The sequence below is a fragment of the Colias croceus genome, chromosome 11, assembly GCF_905220415.1.
Source record: "Colias croceus chromosome 11, ilColCroc2.1".
NCBI lineage: Eukaryota > Metazoa > Arthropoda > Insecta > Lepidoptera > Pieridae > Colias > Colias croceus.
The window spans coordinates 5,023,526-5,039,784 of record NC_059547.1 but is presented as its reverse complement, the minus strand read 5'-3'; the positions used below and the strand labels follow the sequence as shown (position 1 = coordinate 5,039,784).

Sequence of the window (16,259 nt, the reverse complement as noted above, 5' to 3'; positions counted from 1 at the left end):
ATGTCAATGACATTGCTCATTACACCTATTTGTCATTAATGACAGGTTATATAATTCCGCCCTACTTGTGGTATTTATAAAGCCGGCTACTCAGGTACCTGCCGCAGGGGCAATAGTGGAACAATCTCCGTTGCACGGCGGTCAGCAATTTCAGATGTTCTCTAATTTGCCCCTGCTTGCCTATACAAATCACAATTTAGGAGACAATTAAGAGTGCAATTCCAATACTGCCCCTGCTGCAGGTATGTGCGTAGCCGGCTTTAAGAACGTCAATAAAAATTAGTGACGGAATCACGTTCAATGTTAAGTTTGAGGTTGATTAAATTTGTAAGAATTTAATTACACTAGCCGTCGGTCAGCGCCTTATTGGAATCCGGGTGTTGGTTGGACTTTGTCTTATTTTATTGGTCTCTACTCGTTCGATCAGTTTTTGGAAACAAAATTAGACTTTATAATAAAAGTTGCATTATCAATCGTCTGCATGAAACATATCGGTCTGTTTCTTTGCAACATTTTAATAATTAATTATTAATGGATATTCTTCTTCATGTTTTATAAAATTGGGCATTTATATTTCAAAGTGTCAGATTCTGAAAAAAGTTCGTTGACACAGCGTTGCTAGAATCTGTGTTCTTTGAAGTATCAAGTTTATGTATCAAGCCTAATATAGAAATCGTGAAAACCTTGAAACGAGCCGGCAGTGGTCAGTAACATGAGTTACATGTATACCCGCTCATATGCTTTGTGCAACCACAGTTGCAAAAATGAAATACGCTAAATTGCTTCCGAAAAAAATAAAGGTAGCCTACTTTGCTAGTGCTCTGGAACGTGCGCCGCGCGTTCGACCCACCGCTATTAAAACTTAATTTATGAGTTCCGCGTGAGGAGTACTTCAAATATATTGATTGTAATCGATTGCTATTGAAATAATACTATACAAATCTGTGTTATTTTAACAATATATGATTACCGTATACCTTTAAAAGTTATGAAATCGTCTAAAGTCCACTAACTTTTAAAGTCGTCTTAATTACATATTTATTACAACGGTCACTAAAATATTACTTTATAACAATAAAATACATGTTAGAGAATAATTTGGTAAGTAAACACGAGTAGAAATCAATAAAATACAACAATTACGGCATATTTTAACACTTCCTTCTAAGACACGTAAGATACAAACTAAGATATTCTCAAAATTCTGTTTGAAAGGTTGGTAGTATTGGGTAGAAATAGATGAATCAATTAGTTGTCTTTGGTTTAAATACGTAAAAATTAGACTCTGAGAGTTTGAAATAAGGTTTATAATCAATTGAAATAAGAAAGTCGCTTTGCAACCACAGTTGCACGAAACAAGATTTGCGATCGTGTTATTGCAACTGTGGATGCACGGAACAAAGCAAGGGGTCATTTTTTTTTTCTGAAGCATATGAGCGGCTAATGACATTCAATGTTAATACTAATAACCCTTTGAATGACAAATTAGGGTTTCAAATAGATCGAAATAATTACGATATATTAGATAATATTTATAGATATATTAGATAATATTGCATATCAAATCACGACCTTTCCAAGTTTTCTAAATATAGATTAGCAACAATCTTTTTATTATGTTATGCACTTTATTGCCATTTTCGGTTCACTTGTTTTGTTTTATTGTGAGTAAGTATATCACGGTCAGAGTTATTCAATGTTAAAAATTGCATAAGAATTTGATGTACGGCCTTATTTTGTGGCGCGAAAGTGTCTTTGCTAATCGATACGTGATTGAATTTAGAATAGCACTTATCAATGCTCAGTTGATCCTATTTTGGACAAGGTTAATGTGTTAGAAAAGAAGTAGATAAAAAGTTGAAATTCTTTTATTATTTTAATACTAATATGATACTAAGCTTAATTTATTTGTTGTAAGCCATTAAGACTTTTCGTTAAATACTTATAAATTGCCTGTTCATTAGGAACTTTTTTGGAAAGAACAAGTTTTGAATATATTTTTTAGACTTTTTCATTATACCAAAGCATATTTACAATTTTAAAGGAACGATTCATAATTTTGATATTTTAGACAGTAGATAAAATTACATTCAAATCAAGATTTAGAATGATCCAAAAGAACAATTAATTATATCAAAATATGATCAGAGGAAATAAGCGGAGTGATCAAATAATCGTGTCCGTGAACTGTATTTTATAATAAGATCTAGTGACTATTGGTATGTCATGAATGCACTTTGCTCTACTCCTTTAACCTTTATTTATACTTTCATATTCAATTAAACAGACTGTACCAATATAAAGAATTGAAACACAAAGAGATTTCATCTTCTGCGAAATACTTAGTTTCGTTTGGTTGCACTAGGATGCTAACAATGACTCTGTTAACGTTGCGAAAATACTGTCTTGCTTGAATAGATTGTTTTCACGTATTCACTTTAATTAACTTTTATTTATTATCTTTATAATCTGTAAGTTAGAAGTATGTTAGTGTGTGGGTAGCTTTTGTAAGCTTCAAAAATTTTCACACTTATTAATACAAAGATAAAGAAAATACTACATCAATAAAATTTATTCAATAAGGCTTAATTGCTTTTGATTGACGGAAGTTTACAATTTTAAGAATATCATAAATTCATAAACTACGGAACACTATTGTCTATGAGTATCAAAAACAAGTCATAAATCCTTTTTTGTCAAGCGCGCCAAATACATTTTTGATAATCGTTGGTCTGATTGTTTTAAAATTAGAACAAAAAAGGCGTTCAGCGATTGGCCAGTCACGTGAAGATGACCTCACGAGGCGGACACCAGACGACCTTTATTTTAAACATCCTGATTAATACTATGCTGGCATTTATGGTACCTGAAGGAATTTAAAAGGAATCTCATTCAGTTCAACATTTTTAAATAAGCTCCTTAAAAAGGTCTTGTCAAACAGATGCAGACTTTTATATCGTATTTTTATTCGTATTTTATATAAACGAATTAAGATATATATACTATGTATAGATACATATATTAACATGTTTTAATGTTCTAAACAAATTGATTAGATAACCACATAATTGAGACTGATTACCATATTAGACTCAATAGACGTGATAGGTATATAAACACAGGTTTTTTTTTAATTGCAATAAGAAGAATGAATAGTATAGTTATTTTTAATTAACGTTATTTGATTATGGACATTGTGAGCAAAGTATCAAAATCACGTGAATTTGAGTGTGAACTGGGACTTGAATAGACAAAGATATTTACGTGGGTAAATTTTTATCGAATTGTGCACACTGCACATTATAGCGTCCGCGTTAAAATGTAGAAGCCCTTCTGGCTAACATTGAGAAACACCACACAAAAAAAAAAAAAAAAAAAAAAAAACTGCACATTATAATTATCTCTCATATTCAATTTTCTGTATTTTCAATCAAATCTCATTTAGAAATGATATTTGATATGCAAGATGTTGTTATTATTTAAAATAACAACATCGAGTTTTTAAATAATGCGAAAATACTGCAAATATTTGAATCAAATTATCTAGCGAATAGGTAGGTATACAATTTTATTTTGGATTCACCGGACATCCTATTGGCAACCAGTTTTTTTAATATACCTGGATAGAGTTTTGTGCAAATGGGCGGGATATCATTAATGCTATGCAACTACATAATATAAGAATTCTGTAGGCGTAAAATTATGACACATGTTTCTTGAGCCACACCCCCTTTATTTAGTTATTGTTACATCCTCTTAGGTGCAATCGCGAATAGAATAATTTATTGTTATGTTTACGTAAAATGTACACATAATTTTACGTTTGTTAGAGATAATGTTATGCGGGCCTTAAGCAATGTTTTACGTCATTATCATCCTTCATTATTACATACATTTCATTGAATGTATTCTTCTAATAATTTCTGCGGAGTTTTATCATTTTGGTGACTCTAAATACGTTGAGGACAGAGGAAGCTGGTGTCGCATTGAAGAAAACATTTCGTCACGTTGAACAAAATGTGTTGTCACTTTACTGCTCTTGTTACCTAAGAACTAAACGGATCTGCACAGAAATAGTCACAATCATAGCCTTACAACATGGCTGGGACAAAATGTTTTCTGTGGTGATGTTTTCAATATAAATTCAATATAATATTTTCGTTTATACGATTAAAATTTTAGTTTTAGCCGGTTTTAGTCGGTTGCTCTACTACTTACGTCTTAACTCATAGCTGTAATTCGATATCTGTTTTTAACGTTTCTTCAGTGAAACTTGTACTAACGATTTCATAATAACCCAGTATTCGCCCTTTCGAATACGTAACATGAACTTTGTGTCACGTAACGTCCTTTAAATTCTGTTTACGTGCCAACTGTGGATTCGATCGCTATTGCACGTGGCAATTAGCATGGTGACTCTTGTGAGGCAATGCTTGCGACAACCAACCGCGGGGAAACACGATTACTTCATCTCACATTGTTGGCTGTACTGAATTTAACTGAACGAGATGGTGTTTCGTTTGCTTTGTTGGGTTTAAATTCGATAGCCGTATGAGTAAGTGTTTGAAAAATAGTTTGGGGTGTTTATTTGTGTTAAATAAAGTATGAAATAATGTTTAAAAGCTTTGTATAATATGTAGTTTTCTTTCATTAAAAATATTTAATAATTTTATTCTAGTTTAATGAATGATATTATTGATGAATACCTATAACATAGAATGTAAAGATATTCTAATAAGAAAATTCTTACTTGATCATAAAGAGATACGGTCTAACGTGAAACAGAAAGTGTACTAATTCGCATAAATAGAAAAGCTGTGTCAATTACAAACGTATAATAAGTTTCAACTCGAACAATAGATCACTACACCGTTCTTAAAATTAAATTTTCTGGTTTAACACGTTGCGCGTGTTCCGGTTCTATTGTTTATTCATTTTACTTGTATAAGTGAGTTGCAATTACTGTCGATACAACGAGATAGCTTGATTGGTCACTAATTACTTCCTAACATCTGTGCCGCAGTCATGACCTTTGGTAGACATGACTGACATCGTATGTTGTAGTCAGGTTAACAAAAAACTTGTAACACCTGGTTGGATGAGCGAATATTTTATCTGTTGTATGGTACTTGATATGTTTATTGTATGTTGAATATGTTCGTAGTTATGCGTATATAATGCTAGGTAGGTTAGCTTGCGTGACATGAAAATTTAAAAGCTTTTTGATTTTGGATATAGTTAATCACACCTTGAATTAATAATAATAAAAAAAAAACGTTTAGACATTAATAATATGACGTCAATGAATTCTTGCTACGCTTATGAGAAGTATGCTAGCTTTAATCATTGTAGTGTTTCAAGATAAAATGATTGTTTATAATGATTGCCAAGACACATAATTCACGCATCTTAAATTGTCTTTGTTACTTTTAACATTGAGGTTTAATCTTCATTATCTGATATTGTGCAGTCACGATAGTTGCCATTTGTTTAAGTTTTAGGTTAATAACACAAAAAGCCTTCAGGATGACAGACTGGGGTCAAAGGTAAGATATTACATACGGTTTATGTTCATTGCAATTACTTTTAAACATTTCAGCATTATTGCTTTTGAAAATTATTTTTCTTGAATATATTTTTGATTTATCATAGCTCAAAGTAACTAAGAAATAACATATTAAGTCTAACATTTACATTTATGATCAACTCACATGAACATCTGAATTTATTTTCATGCACTTTGGTAACTACTTGAATTATGAATACGAATCATCTTTAAATATTTAAAATTGGGCAAGTGAAGGTACAGGATATGTTTAGGCACTAATGGTTAATAAAATAAATAGGCAGCTAAACCTTATATTTTACAGACTTTATTGATCATATTTGAAGGGTTCTTCAAGGTTCCATCTTAAATCCTAATAACCTACATGCCTAAATAATATGTACCTAAGTATATAATATATTTTCATAAATTATTATAAAATATAATCATATGTAAAGGTTTTTATTAACATTGAAAGACACGTATATGACGCGGAATATACATCCGCCAGTGAGCGTCAGCCGTCATCCCGACATAAATTCCAAGAATTCCATCTTTCTCATGAGATAAACATTTAAATATATACAGAATACCTGGATTAGATTACTTAGATATTTTTTATATTGATAATACCTTTATACAGTATACATTTAAAAGGTCTCAAATTATAGTAAAATTTATTATATTCATCGAATTTAACAGAATAAAGTTAAAGCGCGAATATATCGAACAGCCAAAAAACGTATTTGCTATTATTGATGTCTTCGACGTAATTGTTAAAAAAGTAGTTCTTGTACACTTGAATCATTATTGATGCAAACTGTATGATGTATGAGCAATTAATTGCGTGTAGTAAATTGTGTAATATTAGAGGAAGGAAGACCGCTCAGAGCCCGCATAATATATCGTAATGTGGAGCACGCGTGCCTTACCTAAGAAGGTATATGACCGCTATACTACACGGTCAATACATAGAAATTTAGGGTGAAAAGTAAAGAAGAGACGTATTCTAAAAATGAATCGCCAAATGTGTTGCTAAGCGCAAAAGTCGAGAACTGCTGAACCGCGCGATTTCATTTTTTTTTTTTTATAATACCTATTATTTGAAGTGCGAGGATGGTTTTATGGAGAGAAAACGTAAACATGTACTACGGGCAAAGCCGGGGCGGACCGTTAGTTAAAAATAAAATTGTTTTTGAGAGTATTCCATATATTACAAGGACATGAAATGCAATAACATTAGAAACTAACATTGGCACAATTTCAACTTGCATTTCCCTATAAAATAAAATGTATGTGACAAGACTATAAATGGAGAAATCGAAGACATGATGATGAAAATATGTAGTGCAATCTGGAATAATTGCAATGTAAAGATGGTTGTGGAGCAGAAAAAAGAAAACGATATTAAATAAGAAAGGGCAGATGCTTTTTAAGATTACAACAAATGATTACACGTTTTGTACAATTAACAAACTCATACAGTTAGGAAATTTTGTTTGCTACTTTTTCGATAAACTAAAATTAATATATCTAGAGACATGTATTTGTAGGAGTCATACAAATGGATCTATATTTTAATTTATAGTGAAAATTTAATTTATTGAACTGACAGTATAATAATTCATAGAATTCATTTTTAGGCACTGTAATCCGGATATTTTCATTATGGAGGAAATATAAACAGATAATAGAAATTAACATTAGCAGTTCGTACGTGTATAAACAGATGTGAGTAGGTCGTGTTGAGGCAAAAATGCATTACATAAGCGGAAAGTTAAGGCTGAGGTCTCGTAACTTGTGTAAAGTGCGTTTCTTTAAGAACTCTACAAATAAATGAATGAACACACCTTAATTACGTTTATAGTATGCGTATTGTGTGCGTGTTGGATAATGGAAATGGATAATTGATGTTTTTATCAATAAGGTCATGGAATAGAAAGTTTTATTCTTATTGACACCTCTATAACTTTAACGTATAGTATTATGTTATCTGTGCTCTAACGACTGCATCACTATAACACAGAAAAATAAAGAAAAATGCTAAGAGTAGTGCGTACGCACATTATGTGATGTATGTTATGTGCGTTTCGATTATTTGTTGCGTACAAGCACACTAAGTATGTAGGTAGGTATGTAGTATTTTTTTACGAAATTTCAGGCTGTATAAACGGCGAATTTTCAAGGCTAACGGAGCGAGTAGTGAAGGAACGTTAGTAATATATTTCAAGTAGGTTGTACCATTAAAAGTAATATAACTAATAATATATATATTATGTATAGGATATATTAGAAAATTTTCAAAAATATCTGAGTTGCAATTTTTTGATAAAACAAGTTTGATGTGACAATATTGCTGTTCTGTGCGATATTGGCATGACGTGACAGTATTGCCATGACGCGACCTTGAAATTTCACTCTCAATGCACCTAAAGTGCATAGATTCACTTCAAAGACAATTGTAATATTTCCCTCGAAACTTGGGAAAGCCAAAATCACATACGAACGATACGATATGGAAGAAACAGTGTCACCTTACGCAATACAATTTGCACCGATGCCGATGGTAGCGGCGGAGCGTGCTGCAGATGTTAATGTTGACCCGCATTCTAGTGTATTGTTATTACATCAGACTACAAAACACATAAGTGTAACAAGCTATAAATAAGTATTCATGAACTATGTAAGTAGCACAATTATTTGCATGGTGGTAGCAGTAGCTCTAGAAGTGGTTTACTTTTTGAGGGTTTAATAGAGTCATTTACAAAAAAAAAATAGTTTTAAATTTCTGCTTCTGAATCAGAGTTTTTAATATAATGAATGTTCCATGTTTCTTATTATAATAACTTTTATTTAAACTTTTGAAAGGTCTCTCTTTGGGGGGTGTGTATTATAACTTTTGTGTGTGTTTATATATTTTTTAGATCTTTATCTTACCTTCCCGCTATTCAAGGTTATAGACATAGGTTATCTGTCGCATATACAAATACAGATTTTGATTAGTATTTTGATTTATGATAAATCTTAGTTTAAGTACTATACAAGTGATAATTGCGTTAAAAACAACCGACTTCAAACTTACACTTGCAACATTTACAAATACAGACAAAAATGGTCATAAAATACAAACTACTGGGCCTATCCGGATAAAATTTTTATGGGACCAATTCGACACTATCCCGCATCGAACAAAAAAGTAATCACGTAAATCGGTTCAGAAACCTCGGAGTAATCGGTGTACATACATAAAAAAAAACATACCGGCCGAATTGATAACCTCCTCCTTTTTTTGGAAGTCGGTTAAAAATGATATTGTTTTAAAAGTCATCGACTCTATATATCTATATAGTTACTCAATATCATATGTATACTTTAATACACAATTATTTAAATACATTTAAATGTAAGCATTGTATTTAACTATTATGGAGTTGTTATGCAAGATGCTCTCAAGGAAGACGATGCAATGCGTATTTGTAAAGTCCTCTATGTGCATAATCAATATATCTATTATTTAAATTAATTCCAATGAAGACACTTACATACACGATATTTTATCCCTTTACATTACACATTAAGATGGCCATTATATTTTATATTACAACACGCTATTAATAATAATTATATATTTCCTGGTTATACAAAAACATCTTGATATATGAGAATGATTATGAGAATATATCCGTTGCATTAACGAGAAATATTATCAATAACATGTAATATAACTAATTATTGCGCATTATATACAAATAGCATGAATTTATTTATCTGCCAAGAAGGAATGTTAATGCAAAATTAAAAAATCTATACTTATATTATAAAGCTGAAGAGTTTGTTTGTTTGAACGCGCTAATCTCGGGAACTACTGGTCCGATTTGAAAAATTATTTCAGTGTTAGATAGCCCATTTATCGAGGAAGGTTATAGGCTATATATCATCACGCTACGACCAACAGGGGTGGAGCCACGGGGATGAAACCGCGCGGAACAGCTAGATAATTAATAAATAGCTAACAGATAGCCAGGATGTTATACATATAGACTTGTCTATTTCCTCTAGAGTGGAATTCAAAACATTATGTATAAGTTTTATGAATTTTGAATATCGTTGATCATTGGTCTATTTTGAATATAAGAACTATTTTTTTATAAATAATTAAAGTCATTTGGATCTATTTTCTATTAAAATTTCAATAAATTCTTATCTAGACACGCGGCAGCGTGTCAAGCCGAGTTCAAGCGAAGAGAACTGGCGAGCAGCAGCCGTGTGTATATATTTACACGAACCATTTCGAGCCACTTTTCACCCCCTTATAACTCGAAAACTATTTAAGTTATATAAACCAAATTTGGTACATATCAAGAGGACCAAAAGATAAACAAGAACCTTAAATTTCATAAATACAGATTAAACAGTTGCGTAGATATTAATATCCAAAAATCGCAATTTTTAAGACTGACTGACTTATAGACATATACAAAACCTAACCCACTTCCAGATGACCTAGGAAGTTCAAATTTTGTAATCAACTAGGTAATAATGAGTGTACAAAGGAAAAAATCAGAAAATACTGAATTTATTTGTATTTAATTTTTTTTTCAATGACATAAATTTTGTTTGTATGGAAAAATGGAAAAGTTTAAAAAAAAAGAAAATAGTATATTCACCTTACTAGTCTTAAAAAATAGATCAAAACTAATCAGTGGCCGAAAAAAATTTTGAAATCCATCAATAAATGACTGAGATATAGATTATTGAAGTTTACATATTTTAGGACGAAACATCTGTAGATTCGAAGCGCCTCTGACATCACACTCACTCGCGCTAGTATCGCTAGGGCGGATTACTTCGATTGCATGATTTCTTTATTCAAAACTGTTATTAAACGTAAAATAAAAGAAAATTGTAATAAAAATATTGCCTTTATTGCTCATACAGTTAAAAATAATATATAATTTTACATATTCACATTTATTTATTCTTTATTTATGAGTGTTTAGTTTAGTTTTAATTTCAGTGTAAATAAATAAATAAATAAATAAAATCTTTATTTTGCTTTAAACATGGTATTCAATGGTGATACAATTATAATAATAAAGCACAAACATGTTTAGCCAATACAAGCATGCAAAAATAATTACCATAAAATATGGTGTAATGGAAGAAGGCTTCGTCGAAGGTCGAAATGATTTAATTTGCGTAATATTAATATGAGTGAAACATCTTTAGGCGCGTTTAGAGTAAAATTTCAAGATCGCGTCATGGCAATACCGTAACGTCATGGAGTAAGGCGACGATTCTTCTACAACGATCTTTGCATCTTGGTAATAAATAGTGTGTGTACAAATTCACGCTGGATGTTTAGAAAATCATGTAATCTTTTAAACAGAAAACGAGTTTAAAAAATTGCAGATAATGACGGGGCAATGTGCGCTGACATTCATAACATACAAGAAAATATAGAAAATAATACTAAACAAACCATACAGAGAAACCGCAAGAAAAAAAAATCGTAAGTATATAAAAAGTATTATATTTATAAAGTAAATCAAATTTGCAGAGTAATTTTCTGTACAAAAAGTAATGATATCCCACCAAAAACATAAATGTGAAAATTGGAGCCGAGTTCAATCGTTGACTTAATTTGCCAAAAAAAGAAATGAGATCTAAATGTGTGCCAAGTTCTGCAGACAGTCCAGAAATTTATTTACAAAGATGTATTAAGTTCTTAGGTTGACTGAAAACTCAATTGTTTTATTTTCCCTTAGAGAACAATGTTTATTCCAAAATATAACTTTTTTAATTTGAATAATATAATTATTTTCACAAAGCAAACAACTAATGACCTATTGAACCCCATAATTTGATGAGGCTAGTTTTACATACTGTTTATATTTTGTGAGGTTCTAAAAACTAGCCTCATCAAATTATGGGGTTCAATAGGTCATTAGTTGTTTGCTTTGTGAAAATAATTATATTATTCAAATTAAAAAAGTTATATTTTGGAATAAACATTGTTCTCTAAGGGAAAATAAAACAATTGAGTTTTCAGTCAACCTAAGAACTTAATACATCTTTGTAAATAAATTTCTGGACTGTCTGCAGAACTTGGCACACATTTAGATCTCATTTCTTTTTTTGGCAAATTAAGTCAACGATTGAACTCGGCTCCAATTTTCACATTTATGTTTTTGGTGGGATTAAGAAAATATCACGAGATCTCATTCAAGTTTAAGGTCAATAAAACAGAAAATTGAACATTTTTGGTTGAATAGAAATCTTCCTCATGCAATTTGATTGTTGATTAACTGTTTAACATAAACACGAGGCCTCGAAAGAAAATTTCGACGAAAAAATATTTACATGAAAACCATGAAACAAATGAACAACCATGAATGTAACTGGAAAATGTTGCAACCTACACTGTGTTACGTGTTTTGTAGTATTGTTTCTTACTATGATCCGTGAAGATTGACGTATATCTAGCATGTTTTGGAACAATAACTCATTGAGGCATTGCAATTATCAATACCGGATTTGCTTTACGGTCTTTCCGACACACGTTACTTGATATCATCTTCGATTTTTGTATGGCGGGAATATTTCCTTGTATTTATGTAATTGTAGGAAAAACTATATTTATATGATACCTTATCATATTTAAATATCTCGATAATTATAACATGAGAGCATTTATTACGTATAATTATACATTCTATAATGTTTATTACTTTATTGCCTTTGTGCATTTAGTTATCGTACAAATAAAATTAATTGAAGGTATTTTATAATAATTTAATAATTTAGTAAATAGACAACTTGTTTGCGTTCATTTGGTAAACTTCACCTTGTAATATAATTAATTTTATATGTAATATTTATATGCATTGGGTTCACGAAAATGGATTATGGAATTATGATGTAACTTTTGGTGTAGAGTTTCGGTTAAACCGGATTAATTTAATAAAATCCTTTGCAACCCTGAAAATTTATCGTTGAAAAAACATCACTGATAAGTTTACACAATTTTATTTATTAACTAGCTGTTGCCCGCAGCTTCGCCTGCGTGGAAAAGATGATACAAACTTTCATCCTCTATTTTACCCCTTTATGGAATGAATTTTCTAAATTCCTTTCTTAGGGGACGCCTACGTTATGAGATCTACCTGCATGCCAAATTTCAGCCCGATACGTCCAGTGGTTTGGACTGTGCGTTGATAGATCACTTATATCAGTCACCTTTGAGTTTTATACATATATAAAGAAGATAATATTTGGTTTGTAAATATTTTGTAAAATTAAAGTAAGAATTTTTAGTAAATTAAAACATGTTTAAAGTTAATCTTTATAATAAGCAGCCTGGCCGTGGCATAAATTTCTACTTTTTTCTTATTTCATCATTTAAATTTTGAACGCATACATTTAAAATACGTGTTTAAATTAATACAATGTTAAATTTACCAACCCTGATTATGTAGAGTCAGAGAAAAAAGGTTTAAGTTTGTTATTATCGTATTATTTTTCTTTTACCGCTCCACCTATACTAGAAAAGGAAGTCTATATTACAAAACTGAACAGTTTGTTTCTTTGATTGAATGCTAATTTCAGGAACTGAGGGTCCAATTTGAAATATTCTTTCAGTGGTAGATAGCCCATTTATCGAGGAAGGCAATAGGCTTGATATTTCCTTAAATTCTATATATTTTCACATACTTAATCTATGTTGACAAAGTCTACACACATAAGAACAATTAAACCGAAAACTGTAAATTGAATAGCAGATAAAATAAGAAGAGGTCTTCTAGGATACTTTTACATTCTTTTATTAAAATGTAGATATATAGGTACATTTAGTGTCTCAAGGTCTCATACTAAGATAAGGATAATAAGGAAATGTTTTTTCTCTTTGCATGTCCATTCCTACTTTGCAAAACGATTCGCGTGCTATGCGGCCCGGCCGGTTAAATTTTTATATTTGTGAGACAACCATAAATTACAATAATACAAAGCAAAAGCAAAATACGGGTTTTGGTATAAAGTTTCTGTTTTGTCCTTATATATTTTTTTGTATACAAGTCCAAGTCTATACGAATAATTTACACATTTAAATAAATATTTATAAAGCGTAGATGTGCAGTGAATTATTTTCATTCATTGTTGCTTATATATGGTGAAAAAAAATTGCAAGTATGACCTTGTCTGTGATCTACCGCACGCTCTAAGCTAAAAGCCAAAGCTCTTTTTTATAAGATATTTAAGCCAAATAGACGTGAAAGTATTGTAGATTTTAGATTTTTCTTCCTGCTTTAACAACTCTAACAAAAAACGCGGCAGTCGGCGATTGCAGCTGTGCGCAGTGATATAATATCTATTAATTAGATAGGCAAATTATGTACACAGTATAAAATTAAACGAAGTATTGTAACACTCATTTAAATGTATAGTGAGAATAGTGTAATGCGTAATATGGGTTCTGTTATAATATTAAGCTACTATTTTAATAATAAGATCAAATAAAATTATTCAATGTTAAAATTATTATAATCAATTAACATTAATATATTTATTTATGTGTTATGCAAATATTGAGGTCATGAAAATATGTTAGTTAACTTGAACTGAAATTAGCTTTAACTATTTAGCTAGTTATAATGTTTGACAAAATAGCTTTTTGTGAAGGTTAAATTATCGAGGTCGATCGCTTTCTGTAACCATACTACAAGTAATTCACAAAAACTTTAATCCTGCTCTGTGCATATCCAATCATAATTAATAATTACAAACTAGTCGTGGATGCAAATCACAAGCTTTATTAAAGGTTGAACTTGTAGGCAACTGGCATTGTCCTACATTTCGTAGATGAGAGGAATTTCGCAGCACATTAAAATCTTTGCAAGGACAAGCGATCATTTGTTATGACTATAGGTACGCGAACTAGGAATTTTCAGAAAATTGAAACTTACGTGACAAAAGTTCCCATTTTGCCGCCCTCTATAACACGTAGGGTAACTTGTAAACCATGAATAATTAACACATAAACTTTTGAATTTCGATTTGTTTCGATCGGACTGAGAGCGAGCGCGCGGCTGCCACGAACGTACTGGCTCGCTGGCTATCGCGGAGTGAACACTGAGCTGTGAGGCTGGATACAGCCTTCCTTCGAGCACCGCGGCGGAGTACAGCGGCTTGAGCCAGCGAGAGAGAAAGTTAGCAGTTATCAAACTTCGCGGTTACGTTCGACGATGACGCTTCCCGATTGCGTATTCAGCGACAAACTAAAGAGCGTCCCCGGTATGTGCTACTGACATGGTGAACGGACATCGTTTAGCGAGTCCTATTTTTTCGCTTTGTTATTATTTACACACAATGCTCCAAAAATAATGCTCTTACCAAAGACTTCAAACTAAATAAAGAAATAGGTAAAGTAACTCACTATAAATATTTATTAATATCACTGTCAACATCAACTTGACAATAACTTAACTTGTTTATGTCGATTAAGTAGAGCGATTATACCACAACCTATAAGTATAAAATATTTAACTTTGACAAGTAGGTTATTATTTCATAGCTCCATAGCAATCTTCTTACATTCATGATTGCATTCACGTATTTATTTTACTATATTAAGAAGATTCAATAAAAATCATATGATTGAATGTTTTCCTTTGAATTGTCGTTCTGGGAATTTTATGTAAAGTTTAATAAATATATTAGAAGCGGATGTTTTGGTATCAATTTATATGAACTTGAGATGATTCATGATTCGCCTTTATAGATAGATAATCGTGGGCTATTTCATTGAGGATATTTAAATGATATATTCATAAATACTGTATGAAGTATGATATGATATGTGTAGCAAAAGTAATGTGAAGGATACAATTAGTATAGGTACAATAGATGAACCATTACAATAAAGGCAATTACGACTATAATAGTTTGAAATCGAATCGTGACTTTAATATTTTAACATGTAATACAAACACTGTGAACTCAGCATTCATAATAAATACCTCTTAACTGCAAATATTATCGAGTAATTATGAATATTTTTCTGTTTCAATATCATTGTTAAAAATAGATGAAGTTAAATTCAAAGGTAAATATAATGGTTTAAAGTAATAGGTAAATACATGGTAAATAGGTAAAATCAATATTTTGTTGTATCTTTAAATTCACAGATGATAAATCCGAGTGGTAAGATTGTTGTAGAGTATACGAGGAAGGAAAATGTGCCCGTTTCCACAAGTAGGATAAAATAATATGTTTGATCAGAACTAGTGTCTAAAATTAGTAATCTAATTACTTGATGCACTAACTCTACCAATTCTCTTTTTGATTTTTTTAATGTATTTTAACGCGACTTATTGAATTAAAATAACAAAGAAATATCAAAAAATTAAAAACTCTACTAAATAATATAAACTGCATGCCAGTGATCACTATTTTGGATAACTTATAAGTTTGGGATGCGTTTGAATGTTCAACAAAATTCTCTTGATAAACTCATTTTTGGAGTAGTATACTGTACCCTAACTTCTATTTAAGAAACAATTCAAAGTTTGTGATCAAGAGTATGTTATCATGATGATGAATATGTTGATTACAGAGTGCGTTATGTTTACAACAAAACGAATTATTTCATCAAATAACTTGATTGTATTTAAACTAAGCCTCACCCAGACCTTATCCAAATTGCATATTACATAAG

General features: G+C 30.9%; 1 protein-coding gene across 1 annotated transcript in view; it reads right to left on the bottom strand.

The window, feature by feature from the left end:
- Positions 1–14,708, bottom strand: part of LOC123695370 (heme peroxidase 2) — a 40,784-nt gene extending 26,076 nt beyond the window's left edge. The window contains exon 1 of the mRNA XM_045641196.1: positions 14,509–14,708. Within this exon, the coding sequence (XP_045497152.1) occupies positions 14,509–14,525 (17 nt within the window). The 5' untranslated portion in view covers positions 14,526–14,708. The remainder of the gene's footprint in view (positions 1–14,508) is intronic.
- Between the last annotated feature and the right edge of the window lie 1,551 nt (positions 14,709–16,259).